This window comes from Mchenga conophoros, linkage group LG22, assembly GCF_057382185.1.
Source record: "Mchenga conophoros isolate Kocher_MC1m ecotype Shallow Benthic linkage group LG22, M_conophoros_male_GT1.1, whole genome shotgun sequence".
NCBI lineage: Eukaryota > Metazoa > Chordata > Actinopteri > Cichliformes > Cichlidae > Mchenga > Mchenga conophoros.
The window spans coordinates 1,668,025-1,690,777 of NC_140546.1; the positions used below are offsets into that span (position 1 = coordinate 1,668,025).

Consider the following 22,753-nt stretch of genomic DNA (forward strand, 5'->3'; position numbering starts at 1 on the left):
ACTTAGGAAACCTGAAGGCTATATAAACTAAACACAAAACGCTGGGTCAGCAGACCCAGGATCATGACAGTCCCCTCTAAATAACTCAACACACAGCCATTATTGCCTAAAATACTTGCAACAAAAGTGTGTACACCCTTAAATGAAAATGTTCAAATTGTGGTTCAGATGGAGTCAAGAATGTTTTGCGGCAACCAGGTGAGGAGCACAAAGACAAGTGTGTCTTTCAAGCATGGTGGTGGGATGTTATTGTTTGGGGCTGCATGACTGCTGCTGGCACTGTAGAATTAATTGACGGAACCATGAAGGCCAACATGTACTGTGACCAGAGATGGGCAGCAGAAAAAAGTAATCGGATTACAGTAACGTGTTACTTGCGACGGTCGTGGCAACAGCTGTGTGCAGACCAAATATCGATAATATAATGAGTGCGGAGAGAGTATGAGCGTGTAGCATTTAAAGTGTGGAAGTACTGACCTTACTTTGAGTTTGATTTCATAAAAAGTGACAAAAACATTAGTGTCCACTGTACAGCGCATGGGAAGAAAACTTCTTTTACAGTGAAAACAACCCCTAAACCTCTGAGCAAGCACCAAGTGCACTGCCACAGGAATGTGAAATCCACAGAGAAACTCGCAGATTCTTCCACTGACCACTGCAACACACCTGCACCAGGGTAAACCTCTGCCTGCCTCACTCCTGCTATACAGGTGAAAATAGAGCAACAGGACCGCTGAGTCTTTGACTTTATTTATTTTCTGCTGTGTTTTACTTGCATCTATTTGAAAGACTGAGTGTAAACACAAAAAATATTTTATTTTATGTGCTGGAATGTGCAGAAAATAGGTTTAAATGTTAAACATATTTCTTCCAGTCAGATAATGTGTTGATGCATAAAATTAAAAGATTAAAACTAATAAAATAATTTTTAAAAAGAGACTTTTTCATTTGATTACATTTTATATGATGGATTACGTAGAAAACATAGAATTGGGCTGAAAGATCTATCGCTTTATCACCTGTTCAGGTTGTAAATCATGGTTTTAAAAACTAACTACATAACTAAGTAACTAATTACTTTTGAAAATAAGTAATCAGTAAAGTAATGGGATTACTTTTGGGGGAAGTAATCAGTAATTAGTTACTGATTACTTTTTTCAAGTAACTTGACCAACACTGACTGTGACATACTGAAGCAGAGCATGATCCCCTCCCTTCAGAGACTGGGCCACAGGACAGTTCTCCCACATGATACCAACCCCAAACACATCTCCAACAAGACCAGTGGCTTGCTGAGTAAACTGAGGGTAAAGGTACTTGACTGGCCAAGCATATATGAACATATATACACATATTTTTATCCTTTAAGCTCAGGTCCTCTACCAGAGGCCTGGGAGCTTGAGGGTCCTGTTCCCAGGACAGTTTTCTTCTGGACAGAGATCTCCAATGTTGTTCCTGGGAACTGCTGCCTGCTGGAACCACTCGCCTAGCTTGGGAGTCACCGCACCTAGTGCTCCGATCACCACTCGGACCACTGTCACCTTCACCCTCCACATCTTCTGCTAGCATCTTGCTGGATTGTCTCAGGGGCATCTTTACACAGCCTGCACCTGGGGTCTTGCCTTGTGTGACAGACCCCAGCCTCTATGGATCTTGTGCACAGGGGCGTCTGCAGTACGGGGGCCCCACAGGGAACGGTTCTGGCTCCGTTCCTCTTCACCATCTACACTGCAGACTTCTCCCACAATTCCACCCAGTGCTTCCTGCAGAAGTTCTCTGATGACTCTGCAATAGTCGGCCTCATCACTGATGGGGACGACAAGGAGTACAGAGGTCTGACCCAAGACTTTGTGGACTGGTGCCAGCTGAACTACCTCCAGATCAACGCCAGTAAAACCAAGGAGCTGGTGGTAGACTTCTGCAGGCACAAGCATTCTCCACTGCAACCACTGAACATCCAAGGTATGGACATTGAGGCTGTGGACAGCTACAGGTACCTTGGTGTTCATCTGAACAACAGACTGGACTGGACTCATAACTCAGACGCCCTCTACAGGAAAGGGCAGAGCAGGCTGTACCTGCTGCGGAGACTCAGGTCGTTTGGAGTGGAGGGCCCACTCCTGAAGACCTTCTATGACTCTGTTGTGGCTTCTGCTATCTTTTATGGCGTGGTCTGCTGGGGCGGCAGCATCTCTGCTGGGGACAGGAAGAGACTGAACAGGGTGATCCGAAGGGCCAGCTCTGTTCTAGGATGCCCTCTGGACCCAGTGGAGGTGGTGAGTGACAGGAGAACGGCGGCTAAGCTGTCATCCCTGATGGACAACGTCTCCCACCCCATGCAGCAGACTGTGACAGCACTGAGCAGCTCCTTCAGTGGGAGACTGCGGCACCCACGGTGTGGGACGGAGAGATTTCGCAGGTCTTTCCTCCCCACTGCTGTCAGACTCCACAATAAAGACTTTAACTGATCAAGCACACACATCCATACATATGCAATAATACTAAGTGCAATAATCCTTTCTGTCATTGTTGTATTTTTACTCAGTTGTATATAGTATTTGTATTTGTATTCTATTTTTATCTTATTGTATATTTATTTTATTTTATTCTACTGTATATAGTATTTTATGTTATTCTATTCTGTACAGCTGTGTACTGTATTTATTCTTATTGTATTCTAATTTTTGCCTCATAACTTTTGCACTGTCCACTTCCTGCTGTGACAAAACAAATTTCCCACGTGTGGGACTAATAAAGGTTATCTTATCTTATCTTAGTGCTTGTTGCTGTGCTGCCATGATTAGTGCCTCTGTGCTGTCTTTCAGTCCAGCTACAGGTAGGATTTCTGGATGTCAGCCACTTCCTCTATCTGCTGGTGGTACATACTGTGTTTCGCTAAGCAGGTGGTCGGTTATGACCATCATTCTGATGGACTCATGGATTTTCATTGTTTCATCCTCGACTGTGGTGCCGACACTCACCAGTCCCCTGCCACCTTCTTCCGCTTAGTGTACAGTGTCAGGGTGCTGGACTTGGGGTGAAATCCTCCACGCATAGTCAGGAGCTTCCTCGTCGTGATGTCGGTGGTAACCAGCTATGGAGGGTCCAGGTTGCAAGCTTCGCCAAGATCCTATCTTTCAGGTCAGTTCTTCTCGCACTCAATGATTCTTGGTAGGTACCAAGCCCCAAGTGCACTCTCAACATCTCCCACCTGACCTGTCATCTTGGCTCCCCCATTGTGTTGTAGCTCATCAATCTTGAACCATGAAAGCAGTTAAAAACTTTTTACAGCGTATTTTTATGTATCTGAGGGCTTGTTTTGAATATGCTGTTGGTGTTGATCATTGTTAATATTAAGACTTTTCTCTTTGATTCTTGCTCTCTGAGGAATGCACCACATCCATCAAACAGGAGTCAGCGCATTACTGAATATTTGGGATTTGCCCATCACACCTAAACATAACCTGTGTGACCTTTTAATAAGCTGCTTCTTGTGGCAGAGAAGCATTTCAAAAGTGTGACAAGACGTTAGTGGAACAGCAATGATCTGTGTGTTTGTTTTCTCACATCAGCGGATGGCTGCTGCTTTCTGTCGCGACACCAACCCTGAAATATCCACCAGACATCACAACCTACACATATGCAGGTGAAAAATCCTCAGATGTTCAACTGGAGGAGTCACCACAAAAACAGCATTTTGTTACAAGATGAAAAACTGAACGAGAAACTGAAGATTTAATAGTATTTCCTGAGAACCCTCTTTTGAGTGAATGGGTTACACAGCAGTGGGGAATAGACTTCATCACAGTAGATGTCTGTCTGAGAGTGCTGTAACTGAGCTTAAGGATATAATTCACCCACTGTTAGCATTTTCAATGCCCTGTACCAACACAGAGCAGAAAAGCTACCTGAAAGCTGCTCCCACAGAAGTTAGTTATCTTGTTAATAATGTTCCATATGAATCTGGATACTGTATCTGCTGTGAAAAAGAGCCTCAAATCAGAAGTACTTGATTCCCTGATATAACAACAAATGTCTTGTTGTAGCTGTTCCTTTGGCTTCAACCTACAACTGTCACACTGGATGGCCTCCACCCTCTTATTTAATATAAATGTATGCATTTTTTAGCATGCAACACCAACTACAAGTTGGAATTTGATCATTAAATTAGTTTGGAGTCTTTCCACTGTATGGAGTGCCCGTACCTGATTTTCTTAGTTCTTTAGAGACATAGGGATGAACAGCAGTATGTCAGCAGGTTAGAAAAGTATACTGTGACTACTCCTGTTTTTCTAGTGATGCTGACTCAGTCATATGTGGTGTGGTTTTGGAAGCATGAAACTGAAGTTGCTTCTAGTTACCTAAACCTTCAACCACACCTCATTATTTAGTCTCCTGTGTGTTAACAGAACTAGAACTGGGGTACACAAATAACTCAAAGCATTTTCCACATTCTCGAGGTGGTGGAGTCTTCCCTGAGGAATGCCACATATCTATCAAACAAGAGACAACACGTCACTACTGAGTATTGAGGATGCACCGTAGGCAACTACGTCACAACAAATCTTATCCTGACGCACAAACATCACAACACACGTATGTACCATGTGTTCTAAAAAAAAATCCCATTTAAATAAAGGACTTAATTATTTCTATTCCAGCTACTCTGCTTAAGCGCCTGAGAATTGAGCTTGGAGAAATACAAGTTTACACCTTTAAAGACCTTAGATTGCAAGAATCCTTTACCCTCACTTTCTCTTACCTGTGTATATTTGAAGATTCAGGTCTAAAAAGTGAAGATAATGCTGAAATGCATTAAACCTCCATTTTAACTGATACATGAGTATGGTATGTAGTTGTCTGATTAACTGAGAGGCTCAGTCAGCATTTTCAGGTCTTGTTTATTACAGCACAAGTGTGTAAGTGTCTTTTAGTCGGGTCTCACCTTGTGTCTCTGATAACTGATGAATGACTTCCTGCATTAAGTGTTGCAAGAAGAAAATGAAAGCAAGCTCCCAACTCGCAAGAATGCCTTTAAAACTGACTTCTTATTTCCATTGATGAAAACTTCTTCATTTCAAGTAAATGAACCAGTAATATTTAGAATGTGTGTAAAAGAAAAGACAAAAAAGAGAGAAATCAGAGTTATTTTGATGTGGACGCTGACTGCCCACCGAGCACCACCAACCTGTAAATGTTGATTCTCCGTCTAAATCTAGTCAGCCAGTTGTGAGATTTAGTTAATCCAAAACTAATCACCGAATATTTGTTTTCTTCTGTCAGATTTTATTATCCACAATGGTCATCTTTTATGGACCACATAGAGTCCTAATGTAGCCATAAAGATACAATCACATAAATGTAGTCATAGTCACACAGAGAAAATGTCGAAGCTCACGTCAAAACATGTCACAAATATGTGTGTGTGTGTGTGTGTGTCTGTGTGTGTGTAAGTGCTAAAATTAAAGTGATGACTGTTTCAGGAGGACAATAGGAGAGAGATGCAGGTAAATAAAAGTTTAGTGCACACACCTTAAACCATGACGATAACTACCATTACTCCACCTGCACATATTTGTCCTCAGGTTCATGTTGGCTGATTATAAAAAGAGGAGATGAAGTCAGAGAACATCACTTTCTTTCACTGCAGTGGACGACTTACAAGCAAAGAAATACTATGTAAGTAACCCTAATATTAAATATATATCTGACATCTACATGTGAATTTAAGATGAATTGATAGATTTATTTCTGGAAATGATCTTTTGGCAACATATGGTGTAATTTAGGCAGCAATTTGTTGTGTTGGGTTGTGTTTATCTTAAAGTTCTGAAGTTTTTTTATGCTTCTGTTTTTGTTTTGTTTTTTGCTATTACCCTTGATAAATAATATATGACACATTCACACACACACACACACACACACACACACACACACACACACACACACAGATAGATAGATAGATAGATAGATAGATAGATAGATAGATAGATAGATAGATAGATAGATAGATAGATAGATTTAATGGGTTAGTGATTATATGTCAATATTGGAGTTGATTAACACTATAAACATGAAGTGGTGACTTTTGCTCTGATTTACAGTCAGGAACAATGAGGTCATCATAGTCAGAGCCTTTCCTTCATGATTTCTTAATTTCTTCTTGTTGCTTTTGCGTGTACAAGCACCTCGTTGAGAGATGTGGACTATCACAAAGACAGTACTATAGAAAAAAAATCTATATTTTAAATTATGTAATTGAATAGGAACTTTTTTATATTATGAGTTTTAGATCTCAAACTTCTTTTCAAGATAACTTTAGAAAGCTTAATTAAGTCAATTGTAGGAATAATGCTTTCTTTAAATCATAATAACCCCAGTGAATTTTTATTTTCAGAGACAGGAGCAGAAAAACAGCATCACCATGATCGCAAAGATGTTTGTCATCGTTCTTGTTGTTGGTAGGAAAAAAATTTATTTGTTAAAGAATTTCCTATTCATAAAGATGTGGTTAATATGATGAAATATGAAAATGACGTAAGATTCTCTACACAGCCTGCTGCAACGCAGCGACAACAACCACATCTGCAGCGACAACAACCACATCTGCAGCAACAACAACCACAGCTGCTCCAACAACAACCACAACTGCTCCAACAACAACCACAACTGCAGCGACAACAACCACAACTGCTGCGACAACAACCACAATTGCTGCGACAACAACCACAATTGCTGCGACAACAACCACAACTGCTGCGACAACAACCACAGCTGCTCCAACAACAACCACAACTGCAGCGACAACAACCACATCTGCAGCGACAACAACCACAACTGCTGCGACAACAACCACAGCTGCTCCAACAACAACCACAGCTACAGGGACAACAACCACAGTTGCTCCAACAACAACAACAGTTGCAGCGACAACAACTACAACTGCTCCAACAAAAACCACAGTTGCTCCAACAACAACCACAGTTGCAGCGACAATAACTACAACTGCTCCAACAACAACTACAGCTGCTCCAACAACAACCACAGTTGCTCCAACAACAACCACAGTTGCAGCGACAACAACCACAGCTGCTCCAACAACAACCACAACTGCAGCGACAACAACTACAGCTGCTCCAACAACAACCACAGTTGCAGCGACAACAACCACAGCTGCTCCAACAACAACCACAACTGCAGCGACAACAACTACAGCTGCTCCAACAACAACCACAGTTGCAGCGACAACAACTACAACTGCTCCAACAACAAACACAGCTCCTCCAACAACAACCACAGCTGCTCCAACAACAACCACAGTTGCTCCAACAACAACCACAGTTGCAGCGACAACAACTACAACTGCTCCAACAACAACTACAGCTGCTCCAACAACAACCACAGTTGCTCCAACAACAACCACAGTTGCTCCAACAACAACCACAGTTGCAGCGACAACAACTACAATTGCTCCAACAACAACCACAGCTTCTCCAACAACAACCACAGTTGCAGCGACAACAACCACAGCTGCTCCAACAACAACCACAACTGCAGCGACAACAACTACAGCTTCTCCAACAACAACCACAGTTGCAGCGACAACAACCACAGCTGCTCCAACAACAACCACAACTGCAGCGACAACAACTACAGCTGCTCCAACAACAACCACAGTTGCAGCGACAACAACCACAGCTGCTCCAACAACAACTACAGCTGCTCCAACAACAACCACAGTTGCAGCGACAACAACCACAGCTGCTCCAACAACAACTACAGCTGCTCCAACAACAACCACAGCTCCTCCAACAACAACCACAGCTGCTCCAACAACAACCACAGTTGCAGCGACAACAACCACAGCTGCTCCAACAACAACCACAGTTGCTCCAACAACAACCACAGTTGCTCCAACAACAACCACAGTTGCAGCGACAACAACCACAGCTGCTCCAACAACAACCACAACTGCAGCGACAACAACTACAGCTTCTCCAACAACAACCACAGTTGCAGCGACAACAACCACAGCTGCTCCAACAACAACCACAACTGCAGCGACAACAACTACAGCTGCTCCAACAACAACCACAGTTGCAGCGACAACAACCACAGCTGCTCCAACAACAACTACAGCTGCTCCAACAACAACCACAGTTGCAGCGACAACAACCACAGCTGCTCCAACAACAACTACAGCTGCTCCAACAACAACCACAGCTCCTCCAACAACAACCACAGCTGCTCCAACAACAACTACAGCTGCTCCAACAACAACTACAACTGCTCCAACAACAACCACAGTTGCTCCAACAACAACCACAGTTGCTCCAACAACAACCACAGTTGCAGCGACAACAACTACAACTGCTCCAACAACAACTACAGCTGCTCCAACAACAACCACAGCTCCTCCAACAACAACCACAGCTGCTCCAACAACAACCACAGTTGCTCCAACAACAACCACAGTTGCAGCGACAACAACTACAACTGCTCCAACAACAACCACAGCTTCTCCAACAACAACCACAGTTGCAGCGACAACAACCACAGCTGCTCCAACAACAACCACAACTGCAGCGACAACAACTACAGCTGCTCCAACAACAACCACAGTTGCTCCAACAACAACCACAGTTGCAGCGACAACAACTACAACTGCTCCAACGCCAACTACAGCTGCTCCAACAACAACCTCAGCTCCTCCAACAACAACCACAGCTGCCGCGACAACAACTACAACTGCTCCAACAACAACCACAGTTGCTCCAACAACAACCACAGTTGCAGCGACAACAACTACAAATGCTCCAACAACAACCACAGCTTCTCCAACAACAACCACAACTGCAGCGACAACAACTACAGCTGCTCCAACAACAACCACAGTTGCTCCAACAACAACCACAGTTGCAGCGACAACAACTACAACTGCTCCAACAACAACTACAACTGCTCCAACAACAACTACAGCTGCTCCAACAACAACCACAGCTCCTCCAACAACAACCACAGCTGCTCCAACAACAACCACAACTGCAGCGACAACAACTACAGCTGCTCCAACAACAACTACAGCTGCTCCAACAACAACTACAGCTGCTCCAACAACAACTACAACTGCTCCAACAACAACCACAGTTGCTCCAACAACAACCACAGTTGCTCCAACAACAACCACAGTTGCAGCGACAACAACTACAACTGCTCCAACAACAACTACAACTGCTCCAACAACAACCACAGTTGCTCCAACAACAACCACAGCTGCTCCAACAACAACCACAGCTCCTCCAACAACAACCACAGCTGCTCCAACAACAACCACAGTTGCTCCAACAACAACCACAGTTGCAGCGACAACAACTACAACTGCTCCAACAACAACCACAGCTTCTCCAACAACAACCACAGTTGCAGCGACAACAACCACAGCTGCTCCAACAACAACCACAACTGCAGCGACAACAACTACAGCTGCTCCAACAACAACCACAGTTGCTCCAACAACAACCACAGTTGCAGCGACAACAACTACAACTGCTCCAACGCCAACTACAGCTGCTCCAACAACAACCACAGCTCCTCCAACAACAACCACAGCTGCCGCGACAACAACTACAACTGCTCCAACAACAACCACAGTTGCTCCAACAACAACCACAGTTGCAGCGACAACAACTACAAATGCTCCAACAACAACCACAGCTTCTCCAACAACAACCACAACTGCAGCGACAACAACTACAACTGCAGCGACAACAACTACAGCTGCTCCAACAACAACCACAGTTGCAGCGACAACAACCACAGCTGCTCCAACAACAACTACAGCTGCTCCAACAACAACCACAGTTGCAGCGACAACAACTACAACTGCTCCAACAACAACCACAGTTGCAGCGACAACAACCACAGCTCCTCCAACAACAACCACAGCTGCTCCAACAACAACCACAGTTGCTCCAACAACAACTACAACTGCTCCAACAACAACCACAGTTGCTCCAACAACAACCACAGTTGCAGCGACAACAACTACAACTGCTCCAACAACAACCACAGTTGCAGCGACAACAACTACAACTGCTCCAACAACAACTACAGCTGCTCCAACAACAACCACAGCTCCTCCAACAACAACCACAGCTGCCGCGACAACAACTACAACTGCTCCAACAACAACCACAGCTGCTCCAACAACAACCACAGCTGCTCCAACAACAACCACAGCTCCTCCAACAACAACAACAGTTGCAGCGACAACAACTACAACTGCTCCAACAACAACCACAGTTGCTCCAACAACAACTACATCTGCCCCAACAACAACCACAACTGCTGCTCCAACAACCACAACTGCAGTTCCAACAACCACAACTGCAGTTCCAACAACAACAACTACAGCTGCTCCAACAACAACCACAACTGCAGCGACAACAACCACAGTTGCAGCGACAACAACCACAGTTGCAGCGACAACAACCACAGCTGCTCCAACAACAACCACAGTTGCAGCGACAACAACCACAGCTGCTCCAACAACAACCACAACTGCAGCGACAACAACTACAGCTGCTCCAACAACAACCACAGTTGCAGCGACAACAACTACAACTGCTCCAACAACAACTACAGCTGCTCCAACAACAACCACAACTGCAGCGACAACAACGACAACTGCTCCAACAACAACCACAGTTGCAGCGACAACAACTACAACTGCTCCAACAACAACTACAGCTGCTCCAACAACAACTACAGCTCCTCCAACAACAACCACAGCTCCTCCAACAACAACCACAGCTGCTCCAACAACAACCACAGTTGCTCCAACAACAACCACAGTTGCAGCGACAACAACTACAACTGCTCCAACAACAACCACAGCTTCTCCAACAACAACCACAGTCGCAGCGACAACAACCACAGCTGCTCCAACAACAACCACAACTGCAGCGACAACAACTACAGCTGCTCCAACAACAACCACAGTTGCAGCGACAACAACTACAACTGCTCCAACAACAACTACAGCTGCTCCAACAACAACCACAGCTCCTCCAACAACAACCACAGCTGCTCCAACAACAACCACAGTTGCAGCGACAACAACCACAGTTGCAGCGACAACAACCACAACTGCTCCAACAACAACCACAGCTGCTCCAACAACAACCACAGCTCCTCCAACAACAACCACAGCTGCCGTGACAACAACTACAACTGCTCCAACAACAACCACAGTTGCTCCAACAACAACCACAGTTGCAGTGACAACAACTACAACTGCTCCAACAACAACTACAGCTGCTCCAACAACAACCACAGCTCCTCCAACAACAACCACAGCTGCCGCGACAACAACTACAACTGCTCCAACAACAACCACAGCTTCTCCAACAACAACCACAACTGCAGCGACAACAACTACAGCTACTCCAACAACAACCACAGTTGCAGCGACAACAACCACAGCTGCTCCAACAACAACCACAGTTGCAGCGACAACAACCACAGCTGCTCCAACAACAACCACAACTGCAGCGACAACAACTACAGCTGCTCCAACAACAACCACAGTTGCAGCGACAACAACTACAACTGCTCCAACAACAACTACAGCTGCTCCAACAACAACCACAACTGCAGCGACAACAACTACAGCTGCTCCAACAACAACCACAGTTGCAGCGACAACAACTACAACTGCTCCAACAACAACTACAGCTGCTCCAACAACAACCACAGCTCCTCCAACAACAACCACAGCTGTTCCAACAACAACTACAACTGCTCCAACAACAACTACAGCTGCTCCAACAACAACCACAGCTCCTCCAACAACAACCACAGCTGCCGCGACAACAACTACAACTGCTCCAACAACAACCACAGCTTCTCCAACAACAACCACAACTGCAGCGACAACAACTACAGCTACTCCAACAACAACCACAGTTGCAGCGACAACAACCACAGCTGCTCCAACAACAACCACAGTTGCAGCGACAACAACCACAGCTGCTCCAACAACAACCACAACTGCAGCGACAACAACTACAGCTGCTCCAACAACAACCACAGTTGCAGCGACAACAACTACAACTGCTCCAACAACAACTACAGCTGCTCCAACAACAACCACAACTGCAGCGACAACAACTACAGCTGCTCCAACAACAACCACAGTTGCAGCGACAACAACTACAACTGCTCCAACAACAACTACAGCTGCTCCAACAACAACCACAGCTCCTCCAACAACAACCACAGCTGCTCCAACAACAACCACAGTTGCAGCGACAACAACTACATCTGCCCCAACAACAACCACAACTGCTGCTCCAACAACCACAACTGCAGTTCCAACAACAACAACTACAGCTGCTCCAACAACAACCACAGTTGCAGCGACAACAACCACAGTTGCAGCGACAACAACTACAGCTGCTCCAACAACAACCACAACTGCAGCGACAACAACCACAGCTGCTCCAACAACAACCACAACTGCAGCGACAACAACTACAGCTGCTCCAACAACAACCACAGTTGCAGCGACAACAACCACAGCTGCTCCAACAACAACCACAACTGCAGTGACAACAACTACATCTGCTCCAACAACAACTACAACTGCTCCAACAACAACTACAGCTGCCACAGCTGCCGCGACAACCCCTAACCCTAACCCTGCAGCGACAACAACCACAGCTGCTCCAACAACAACCACAACTGCTGCCCCAACAACAACAACTACAGCTGCCCCAACAACAACCACAACTGCCGCCCCAACAATAACAACAACTGTTGCCCCAACAACAACTACAGCTCCAACAACCACAACTGCTGCTCCAACAACCACAACTGCAGATCCAACAACAACCACAACAACCGCCCCAACAACAACAACCACAGCTCCTCCAACAACAACAACCACAGCTGCTCCAACAACAACCACAACTGCTGCTCCAACAACCACAACTGCAGCTCCAACAACAACAACCGCCCCAACAACAACAACCACAGCTGCTCCAACAACAACCACAACTGCTCCAACAACAACCACAGCTGCTCCAACAACAACCACAGCTGCTCCAACAACAACCACAACTGCAGCGACAACAACTACAGCTGCTCCAACAACAACCACAGTTGCAGCGACAACAACCACAGCTGCTCCAACAACAACCACAACTGCAGCGACAACAACTACAGCTGCTCCAACAACAACCACGGTTGCAGCGACAACAACTACAACTGCTCCAACAACAACTACAGCTGCTCCAACAACAACCACAGCTCCTCCAACAACAACCACAACTGCAGCGACAACAACTACAGCTGCTCCAACAACAACCACAGTTGCAGCGACAACAACTACAACTGCTCCAACAACAACTACAGCTGCTCCAACAACAACCACAGCTCCTCCAACAACAACCACAGCTGCTCCAACAACAACCACAGTTGCAGCGACAACAACCACAGTTGCAGCGACAACAACCACAACTGCTCCAACAACAACCACAGTTGCTCCAACAACAACCACAGTTGCTCCAACAACAACTACAACTGCTCCAACAACAACTACAGCTGCTCCAACAACAACCACAGCTCCTCCAACAACAACCACAGCTCCTCCAACAACAACCACAGCTGCCGCGACAACAACTACAGCTGCTCCAACAACAACCACAGCTGCTCCAACAACAACCACAGTTGCAGCGACAACAACCACAGTTGCAGCGACAACAACTACAACTGCTCCAACAACAACCACAGTTGCTCCAACAACAACCACAACTGCAGCGACAACAACTACAGCTACTCCAACAACAACCACAGTTGCAGCGACAACAACCACAGCTGCTCCAACAACAACCACAACTGCAGCGACAACAACTACAGCTGCTCCAACAACAACCACAGTTGCAGCGACAACAACTACAACTGCTCCAACAACAACTACAGCTGCTCCAACAACAACCACAGCTCCTCCAACAACAACCACAGCTGCTCCAACAACAACCACAGTTGCAGCGACAACAACTACATCTGCCCCAACAACAACCACAACTGCTGCTCCAACAACCACAACTGCAGTTCCAACAACAACAACTACAGCTGCTCCAACAACAACCACAGTTGCAGCGACAACAACCACAGTTGCAGCGACAACAACTACAGCTGCTCCAACAACAACCACAACTGCAGCGACAACAACCACAGCTGCTCCTACAACAACCACAACTGCAGCGACAACAACTACAGCTGCTCCAACAACAACCACAGTTGCAGCGACAACAACCACAGCTGCTCCAACAACAACCACAACTGCAGCGACAACAACTACAGCTGCTCCAACAACAACCACAGTTGCAGCGACAACAACTACAACTGCTCCAACAACAACTACAACTGCTCCAACAACAACTACAGCTGCTCCAACAACAACCACAGCTCCTCCAACAACAACCACAGCTGCTCCAACAACAACCACAGCTGCCACAGCTGCCGCGACAACCCCTAACCCTAACCCTGCAGCGACAACAACCACAGCTGCTCCAACAACAACCACAACTGCTGCCCCAATAACAACAACTACAGCTGCCCCAACAACAACCACAACTGCCGCCCCAACAATAACAACAACTGTTGCCCCAACAACAACTACAGCTCCAACAACCACAACTGCTGCTCCAACAACCACAACTGCAGCTCCAACAACAACCACAACAACCGCCCCAACAACAACAACCACAGCTCCTCCAACAACAACAACCACAGCTGCTCCAACAACAACCACAACTGCTGCTCCAACAACCACAACTGCAGCTCCAACAACAACAACCGCCCCAACAACAACAACCACAGCTGCTCCAACAACAACCACAACTGCAGCGACAACAACCACAGCTGCTCCAACAACAACCACAACTGCAGCGACAACAACTACAGCTGCTCCAACAACAACCACAGTTGCAGCGACAACAACCACAGCTGCTCCAACAACAACCACAACTGCAGCGACAACAACTACAGCTGCTCCAACAACAACCACGGTTGCAGCGACAAGAACTACAACTGCTCCAACAACAACTACAGCTGCTCCAACAACAACCACAGCTCCTCCAACAACAACCACAACTGCAGCGACAACAACTACAGCTGCACCAACAACAACCACAGTTGCAGCGACAACAACCACAGCTGCTCCAACAACAACCACAGCTTCTCCAACAACAACCACAACTGCTGCTCCAACAACCACAACTGCAGCTCCAACAACAACAACCGCCCCAACAACAACAACCACAGCTGCTCCAACAACAACCACAACTGCAGCGACAACAACCACAGCTGCTCCAACAACAACCACAGCTTCTCCAACAACAACCACAACTGCAGCGACAACAACTACAGCTGCAGCGACAACAACTACAGCTGCTCCAACAACAACCACAGTTGCAGCGACAACAACTACAACTGCTCCAACAACAACTACAGCTGCTCCAACAACAACCACAGCTCCTCCAACAACAACCACAACTGCAGCGACAACAACTACAGCTGCTCCAACAACAACCACAGTTGCAGCGACAACAACCACAGCTGCTCCAACAACAACCACAACTGCAGCGACAACAACTACAGCTGCTCCAACAACAACCACAGTTGCAGCGACAACAACTACAACTGCTCCAACAACAACTACAGCTGCTCCAACAACAACCACAGCTCCTCCAACAACAACCACAACTGCAGCGACAACAACTACAGCTGCTCCAACAACAACCACAGTTGCAGCGACAACAACCACAGCTGCTCCAACAACAACCACAACTGCAGCGACAACAACTACAGCTGCTCCAACAACAACCACAGTTGCTCCAACAACAACCACAGTTGCTCCAACAACAACCACAGTTGCAGCGACAACAAGTACAACTGCTCCAACAACAACCACAGTTGCAGCGACAACAACTACAACTGCTCCAACAACAACTACAGCTGCTCCAACAACAACCACAGCTCCTCCGACAACAACCACAGCTGCCGCGACAACAACTACAGCTGCTCCAACAACAACCACAGTTGCAGCGACAACAACTACAACTGCCCCAACAACAACCACAGTTGCTCCAACAACAACCACAGTTGCAGCGACAACAACTACATCTGCCCCAACAACAACCACAACTGCTGCTCCAACAACCACAACTGCTGCCCCAACAACAACAACTACAGCTGCCCCAACAACAACTACAGCTCCAACAACCACAACTGCTGCTCCAACAACCACAACTGCAGCTCCAACAACAACAACCACAACAACCGCCCCAACAACAACAACCACAGCTGCTCCAACAACAACCACAACTGCAGCGACAACAACCACAGCTGCTCCAACAACAACCACAGCTGCTCCAACAACAACCACAGCTCCTCCAACAACAACCACAGTTGCAGCGACAACAACTACAACTGCTCCAACAACAACCACAGTTGCTCCAACAACAACCACAGTTGCAGCGACAACAACTACAACTGCAGCGACAACAACTACAGGTGCTCCAACAACAACTACATCTGCCCCAACAACAACCACAGTTGCAGGGACAACAACTATAACTGCGACAACAACTACAACTGCTCCAACAACAACTACAGCTGCTCCAACAACAACCACAGCTCCTCCAACAACAACCACAACTGCAGCGACAACAACTACAGCTGCTCCAACAACAACCACAGTTGCAGCGACAACAACTACAGCTGCTCCAACAACAACCACAGCTCCTTCAACAACAACCACAGCTGCTCCAACAACAACCACAGCTGCTCCAACAACAACCACAGTTGCAGCGACAACAACTACAACTGCTCCAACAACAACCACAGCTGCTCCAACAACAACCACAGCTGCTCCAACAACAACTACAGTTGCTCCAACAACAACCACAGTTGCAGCGACAACAACTACAACTGCTCCAACAACAACCACAGTTGCTCCAACAACAACCACAGTTGCAGCGACAACAACTACAACTGCTCCAACAACAACTACAGCTGCTCCAACAACAACCACAGCTCCTCCAACAACAACCACAGTTGCAGCGACAACAACTACAACTGCTCCAACAACAACCACAGTTGCTCCAACAACAACCACAGTTGCAGCGACAACAACTACAACTGCAGCGACAACAACTACAGCTGCTCCAACAACAACTACATCTGCCCCAACAACAACCACAACTGCTGCTCCAACAACCACAACTGCTGCCCCAACAACAACAACTACAGCTGCCCCAACAACAACCACAACTGCCGCCCCAACAACAACCACAACTGCCGCCCCAACAACAACCACAACTGCCGCCCCAACAACAACCACAACTGCCGCCCCAACAACAACAACAACTACAGTTGCACAAACAACAACCACAACTGCTGCTCCAACAACCACAACTGCAGCCCCAACAACAACCACAACTGCTGCCCCAACAACAACAACTACAGCTGCACAAACAACAACCACAACTGCTGCCCCAACAACAACAACTACAGCTGCACAAACAACAACCACAACTGCTGCCCCAACAACAACAACTACAGCTGCCCCAACAACAACCACAACAGCCATCCCAACAACAACCACAACAGCCATCCCAACAACAACAACTACAGCTGCCCCAACAACAACCACAACAGCCGCCCCAACAACAACAAGTACAGCTGCCCCAACAACAACCACAACTGCTGCGCCAACAACAACAACTACAGCTGTGGTGACAACAACCACAACTACAACAGCTGCCCCAACAACAACCACAGCTGCTCCAACAGCAACCTCAACTACCCCAACAACAACCACAGCCAGTACAACAACATCTATAACTACCCCTACAACAACCTCAAGTATCCCAACAACAAGTACAACCACTACAAAAACCTCAGCAACTACCCCAACAACAAGCACAACTACCCCAACAACTACAACCACTACAACGACATCAGCAACTATCCCAACAACAACCACAACCACAGCAACTACAACAACATCAACAACTACCCCTACAACAACCTCAAGTATCCCAACCACAAGTACAACCACTACAAAAACCTCAGCAACTACCCCAACAACAAGCACAACTACCCCAACAACTACAACCACTACAACGACATCAGCAACGACCCCAACAACAACCTCAACTGCCCCAACAACAAGTACAACCACTACAACAACCTCAGCAACCACCCCAACAACAACCTCAACTACCCCAACAACAAGTACAACCACCAGAACAACCTCAGCAACCACCCCAACAACAACCCCAACAACAACCAGAACTACTGCAAGAACCACTTCCTCTGCCATGGTGAACAACATCAGCTTCCTTACATTAGTTCTGGTTCTGATGTCACATGTACTCAGCTCATATTTGTAACATTTTTAAGTTCACATCCTGAAAATGAAGTAATAAACCAAAGTACATGTGAAGTTTTGAAATTATTAAGTAACCAGGTTGTAAAGCATATTTGAATTCTTATTTATTGTAGTTTTAGGGGGGGTTCAGATCAGACATGTTTGATGTTTTCCTCCCTGAGATGTTGTTTGTATGTGTATCATCTAAGCGTGTGATCAGGGGACTAATATTAACAATATTGTGATGTCTACAATCTCAACACTGATCTTATCATTGCACTTTTCAAAACTATCATAAATAAAGTCTCTTTGGATTGATTAATGAGTGTCCCCTGACTGTTTTATGATGAGAATGGTTTCTCTTAATAATACTTTTTCTACAAACCTGTTCACAGTCACAGCGGTAAAATGTAGCAGCAGAAAAATGTGACAGAGCATGTGTGAAACAGCACTGCAACAGTCAGTGTTGTTGGCTGTTTCAGGAGGACAAAAGCAGAGAGACACTTGCATTCAAGCTGTGTCTGCACACACCTTTAACCAGGACAATATCTACCATTACTTCACCTGCACATATTTATATGAATGCTGATGTTATCTCATGTCGCTGGCTTATAAAACATCACACTTGCTTTCACTGTGATGGACAGCTTACAAGTAACAAGTTCTATTAAATTATGATGTAACTTCATATGTCTAAGACTTTAGACTGCAGTGTATATGTGGTACCAAAAGCTCAGTTGATCAAACAGTTTCTCTTCACTACAGCTTCATGCAGCTCTCAGACACAGCTGCTCCAACCGCAGCTGCTCCAACTACAGCTACTGTAACTACAACCACCTCTGCTGCAAAATGAGCTTCATCTCAGTAGCTGTGTCGCCAATGTCACATGTACCTCATTAAGATTATTAATGTTGTCCAGCTCACATCCTGTAAGTGCAGCGATTAAAAACTGAAGGACGTGAAAATGTGAAATGTTTAAATGAACTGAGTTATGTTAGTTTCAGGGACTGGGTGTGTGCAGGGAGGTGAGGACCCAAATGCAAGACTCACAACACGTGTAGATAAACTCAAAACACAGCTTTATTAACAGAAAGGCAAAGGGCGATACAAAACTACACTGGGGAGAACTAAAACTAACTCACCAGGAGGCACAGGGAAATCACAGGGAAATACGCACAAAACTGAAGGATGACGCGACACGAAACAGAGGGAGATTATCACATAAATACACAGAAGGTAATAAGGGACATGGGAATACACAGGGAGCACAGATGAGGACAATTACGCATAAAAAGACAGGGAGGACACAGAACTGAAAATACTCAGAGATATATGAACACAGGTACACAGAGGAAGATAAGGAGCAAAGACATGGGGATATCTAACAACCAAAAGCCAAACATGACAACCTCGGGACCAGGACTAAACTAACAAGGTGGACTCAAATCGTAATACAAAATGACAAAACACAAGAAACTGAGACCGCTGGGTCATAAGACCCAGGATTGTGACAGTAAGTGTGTGATCCTGACTGAGAGATCGATAGACAAGTTCATTCAGGTACATTTGACCTTCATCTGCGATGTCTTCTTGAGAAGATATGAACAAAAGTTCCCTTATAAATGTTTAATGTTATTTGGTTAGGAGTGGCATTAATGTGGCAGACCCTTACTCTGAATGGAGCTAGAAAGGTAGGCAGATGGTGGAGTAGCTTCAGGGAACTGAGCCAGTATGTTCCAGGTTAGAGTGCATACATATACTGCCAGTCTGGGTGTGTCTCCCCAACCAACTAGAGGTGGATGACAGATGACATAGCTTGACAGGGAGGGGTCCAGATAAGAGGCACAACCCAGACTGGTTTTTCCAAATACAGGTGCAGTGGTTTCATTCAGACCAGAAGCTGCATGTTCTTAAACTCAGGTACACATATAGCTCTTAATGCAGGCCAGTAAACTTGAAATATAATATATATAATATAATATAATAAATCCGTTTTTCTTTCTTTGGATTCACTTCAATGATTTTTTTGTTCAGCTGTCACACAGTTATCAATCAATCAATCAATCAATCAATCAATCAATCTTTATTTATAAAGCACTTTTCATACAAAAAAAAATGTAGCACAAAGTGCTTTACATAGTTAAAAGCAGCCCACCCCACCCTCCAACTCACTCCCCACACTCTCATTAACATAAATGATGTGAATACACACATATCCCCCCCCCCCCCCCCCCCACACACACACACACACACATACACACACGCGCACACTTAAAGAGTAAAAATTGGGCTGGGCTCGCATGAGCCAAGTGAGGAAACACTATAACAGGGAGCCGTCTGCACCGGGAGTTATGTAACGTCTCAACATGAAGGTTAGCATAGCTGTGCTGCTCCTCACATATAACGGCCCAACTCACTTTTCTCTGCTGTTTTTTTTCCAATAAGTGTGTGGATGTATTTCTCACACCTCAGTAAACTGGGATGCATCGTACTTATTTTCACATTATTTATTATGGTATGTTATAATGTACACGGTATGAAGTATGTTGTGAATATTCTATAACTATAAGTATGTACAGGCTGTAGTGAGTACAAGCTATGTACAGAATATGAACAGGATATAAATATGAAAAACTATACAGAATATGAAATAAATAACTTTACAGAATCTGGGATATACAGCTATACAGAAATGGGAACTATGCAAGTTGTAAACAGTTGTAGGATTAAAGATTATTGAATGTACAGAATGATTATTTACACAGAGCTATACAGTAGTGCAGTTAAGATAAGTGAGGGTGTAGATAGTTTCTACAGAGGCTATATAAAGTGCTAGTGGTTGTGAGTGGTGGTTCAGTCCATGTTATTATTGTGTTTGAGGGTACAGTTGTCCATTGTGGGTGTGTGTATGTTCAGTCCATGAGTTTAACGTGGGTCAGATTTCAGGAGGCAGAGTTCAGGAGTCTGACAGCTGTGGGGAAGAAGCTGTTCCGGTACCTGGTGGTCTTAGACCGGAGGCTCCTGTAGCGCCTCCCAGAGGGCAGGAGGGTGAAGAGTCCATGTGATGGGTGACTGGGGTCTTTGATGATTTTCCCAGCCCTTTTCAGACACCGCTTCCTGTAGATGTCTTTTATGGCAGGAAGTGGTGCTCCGGCGATGTGCTGGGCAGTTTTCACGACCCTCTGCAACGCCTTCCGGTCCGAGGCAGAGCAGTTCCCGTACCAGATTGTTATACAGTTGGTCAGGATGCTCTCGATGGTGCAGCGATAGAAGTTCACCAGGATGTCTGAGGACAGGTGGTTCTTCCTCAGAGTCCTCAAGAAGAAGAGGCGCTGGTGAGCCTTCTTGACCAGCTTGGAGCAGTTGGTCGTCCAGGTGAGATCCTCGGAGATGTGGACTCCCAGGAACTTGAAGCTGCTCACACGCTCCACAGCCGTCCCCTTAATGTGGATGGGTGGATGTGGGTCAGCATCCTACCACAGGGAGAGTGGAGCACTCCCTGGCTACCTGTTGGACTTCCCAAGACTACACACAGATCCCAGGCTGGTGTAAGTTTGAGATAAGTCACTGCAAACATCCACCCAAACTGTATCAACTGCACCCCATCCTCCCTCACCCCCTTGTGGCCCAACGGGCACTCAGGAGCCCCAGAGACAGACCGGATGTGGGTCAAGACGTGTTATTATTTGTGTTGTAGATGCCTCAGTTGAAGATCTAGGGACTTTTTCCAGTTCATAATGTACATACGTGTGTGTTGTGATATTAGTTTTGTTGTGTTGTTGCCTAACAGAATCTCCATTTTCCTACATCATGTTGTATCACAACATAGAAATGCATCATTACAGAACTGAAGGTCACACAGGACAGGTTTTCGTGTGACGTGTTGTCTCCTGTTTGACGGATATGTGGCATTCCTCAGTGAAGACTCAACCATCTCAAGTACATGCTGGGAAATGCTTTAAGCTGTTTTTGGACCTCAGTACAGAAACAATGAATGTTAATTCTCAACATCTGTTAACGCACAGGAGACTAAACTATGAGGTGTGGCTGCAAGTTTATGCAACTAGAAGCAGCTTCAATAACCACACCTCTTATGACTGATTGTGCGACAGAGAAAGGCCGGGATCAAACCTGCTCAGCTATATTTTATAAACTGCTGTGTGTGCTGCTGTTCATATGCATATCTCCAAAGAACTAAAAGAAAATCCATGTGTTGGAATAACTTCAGAATAAATTAATGAACAAATCTGCATCAATTAATTTCCAGAGTTGCACCAGATCAGCAAGATTCATAAAACAAGTTCAACAAAG

General features: G+C 45.7%; 1 protein-coding gene across 1 annotated transcript; it reads left to right on the forward strand.

The window, feature by feature from the left end:
- Positions 1-302: 302 nt before the first annotated feature.
- LOC146548472 (uncharacterized) lies at positions 303-18,714 on the forward strand. The gene is made up of 2 exons (XM_085263352.1): positions 303-316; positions 16,261-18,714. Exons 1-2 carry the CDS (start codon positions 303-305, stop codon positions 18,557-18,559), a joined length of 2,313 nt encoding a protein of 770 aa, XP_085119478.1. The 3' UTR covers positions 18,560-18,714.
- Positions 18,715-22,753: the final 4,039 nt, after the last annotated feature.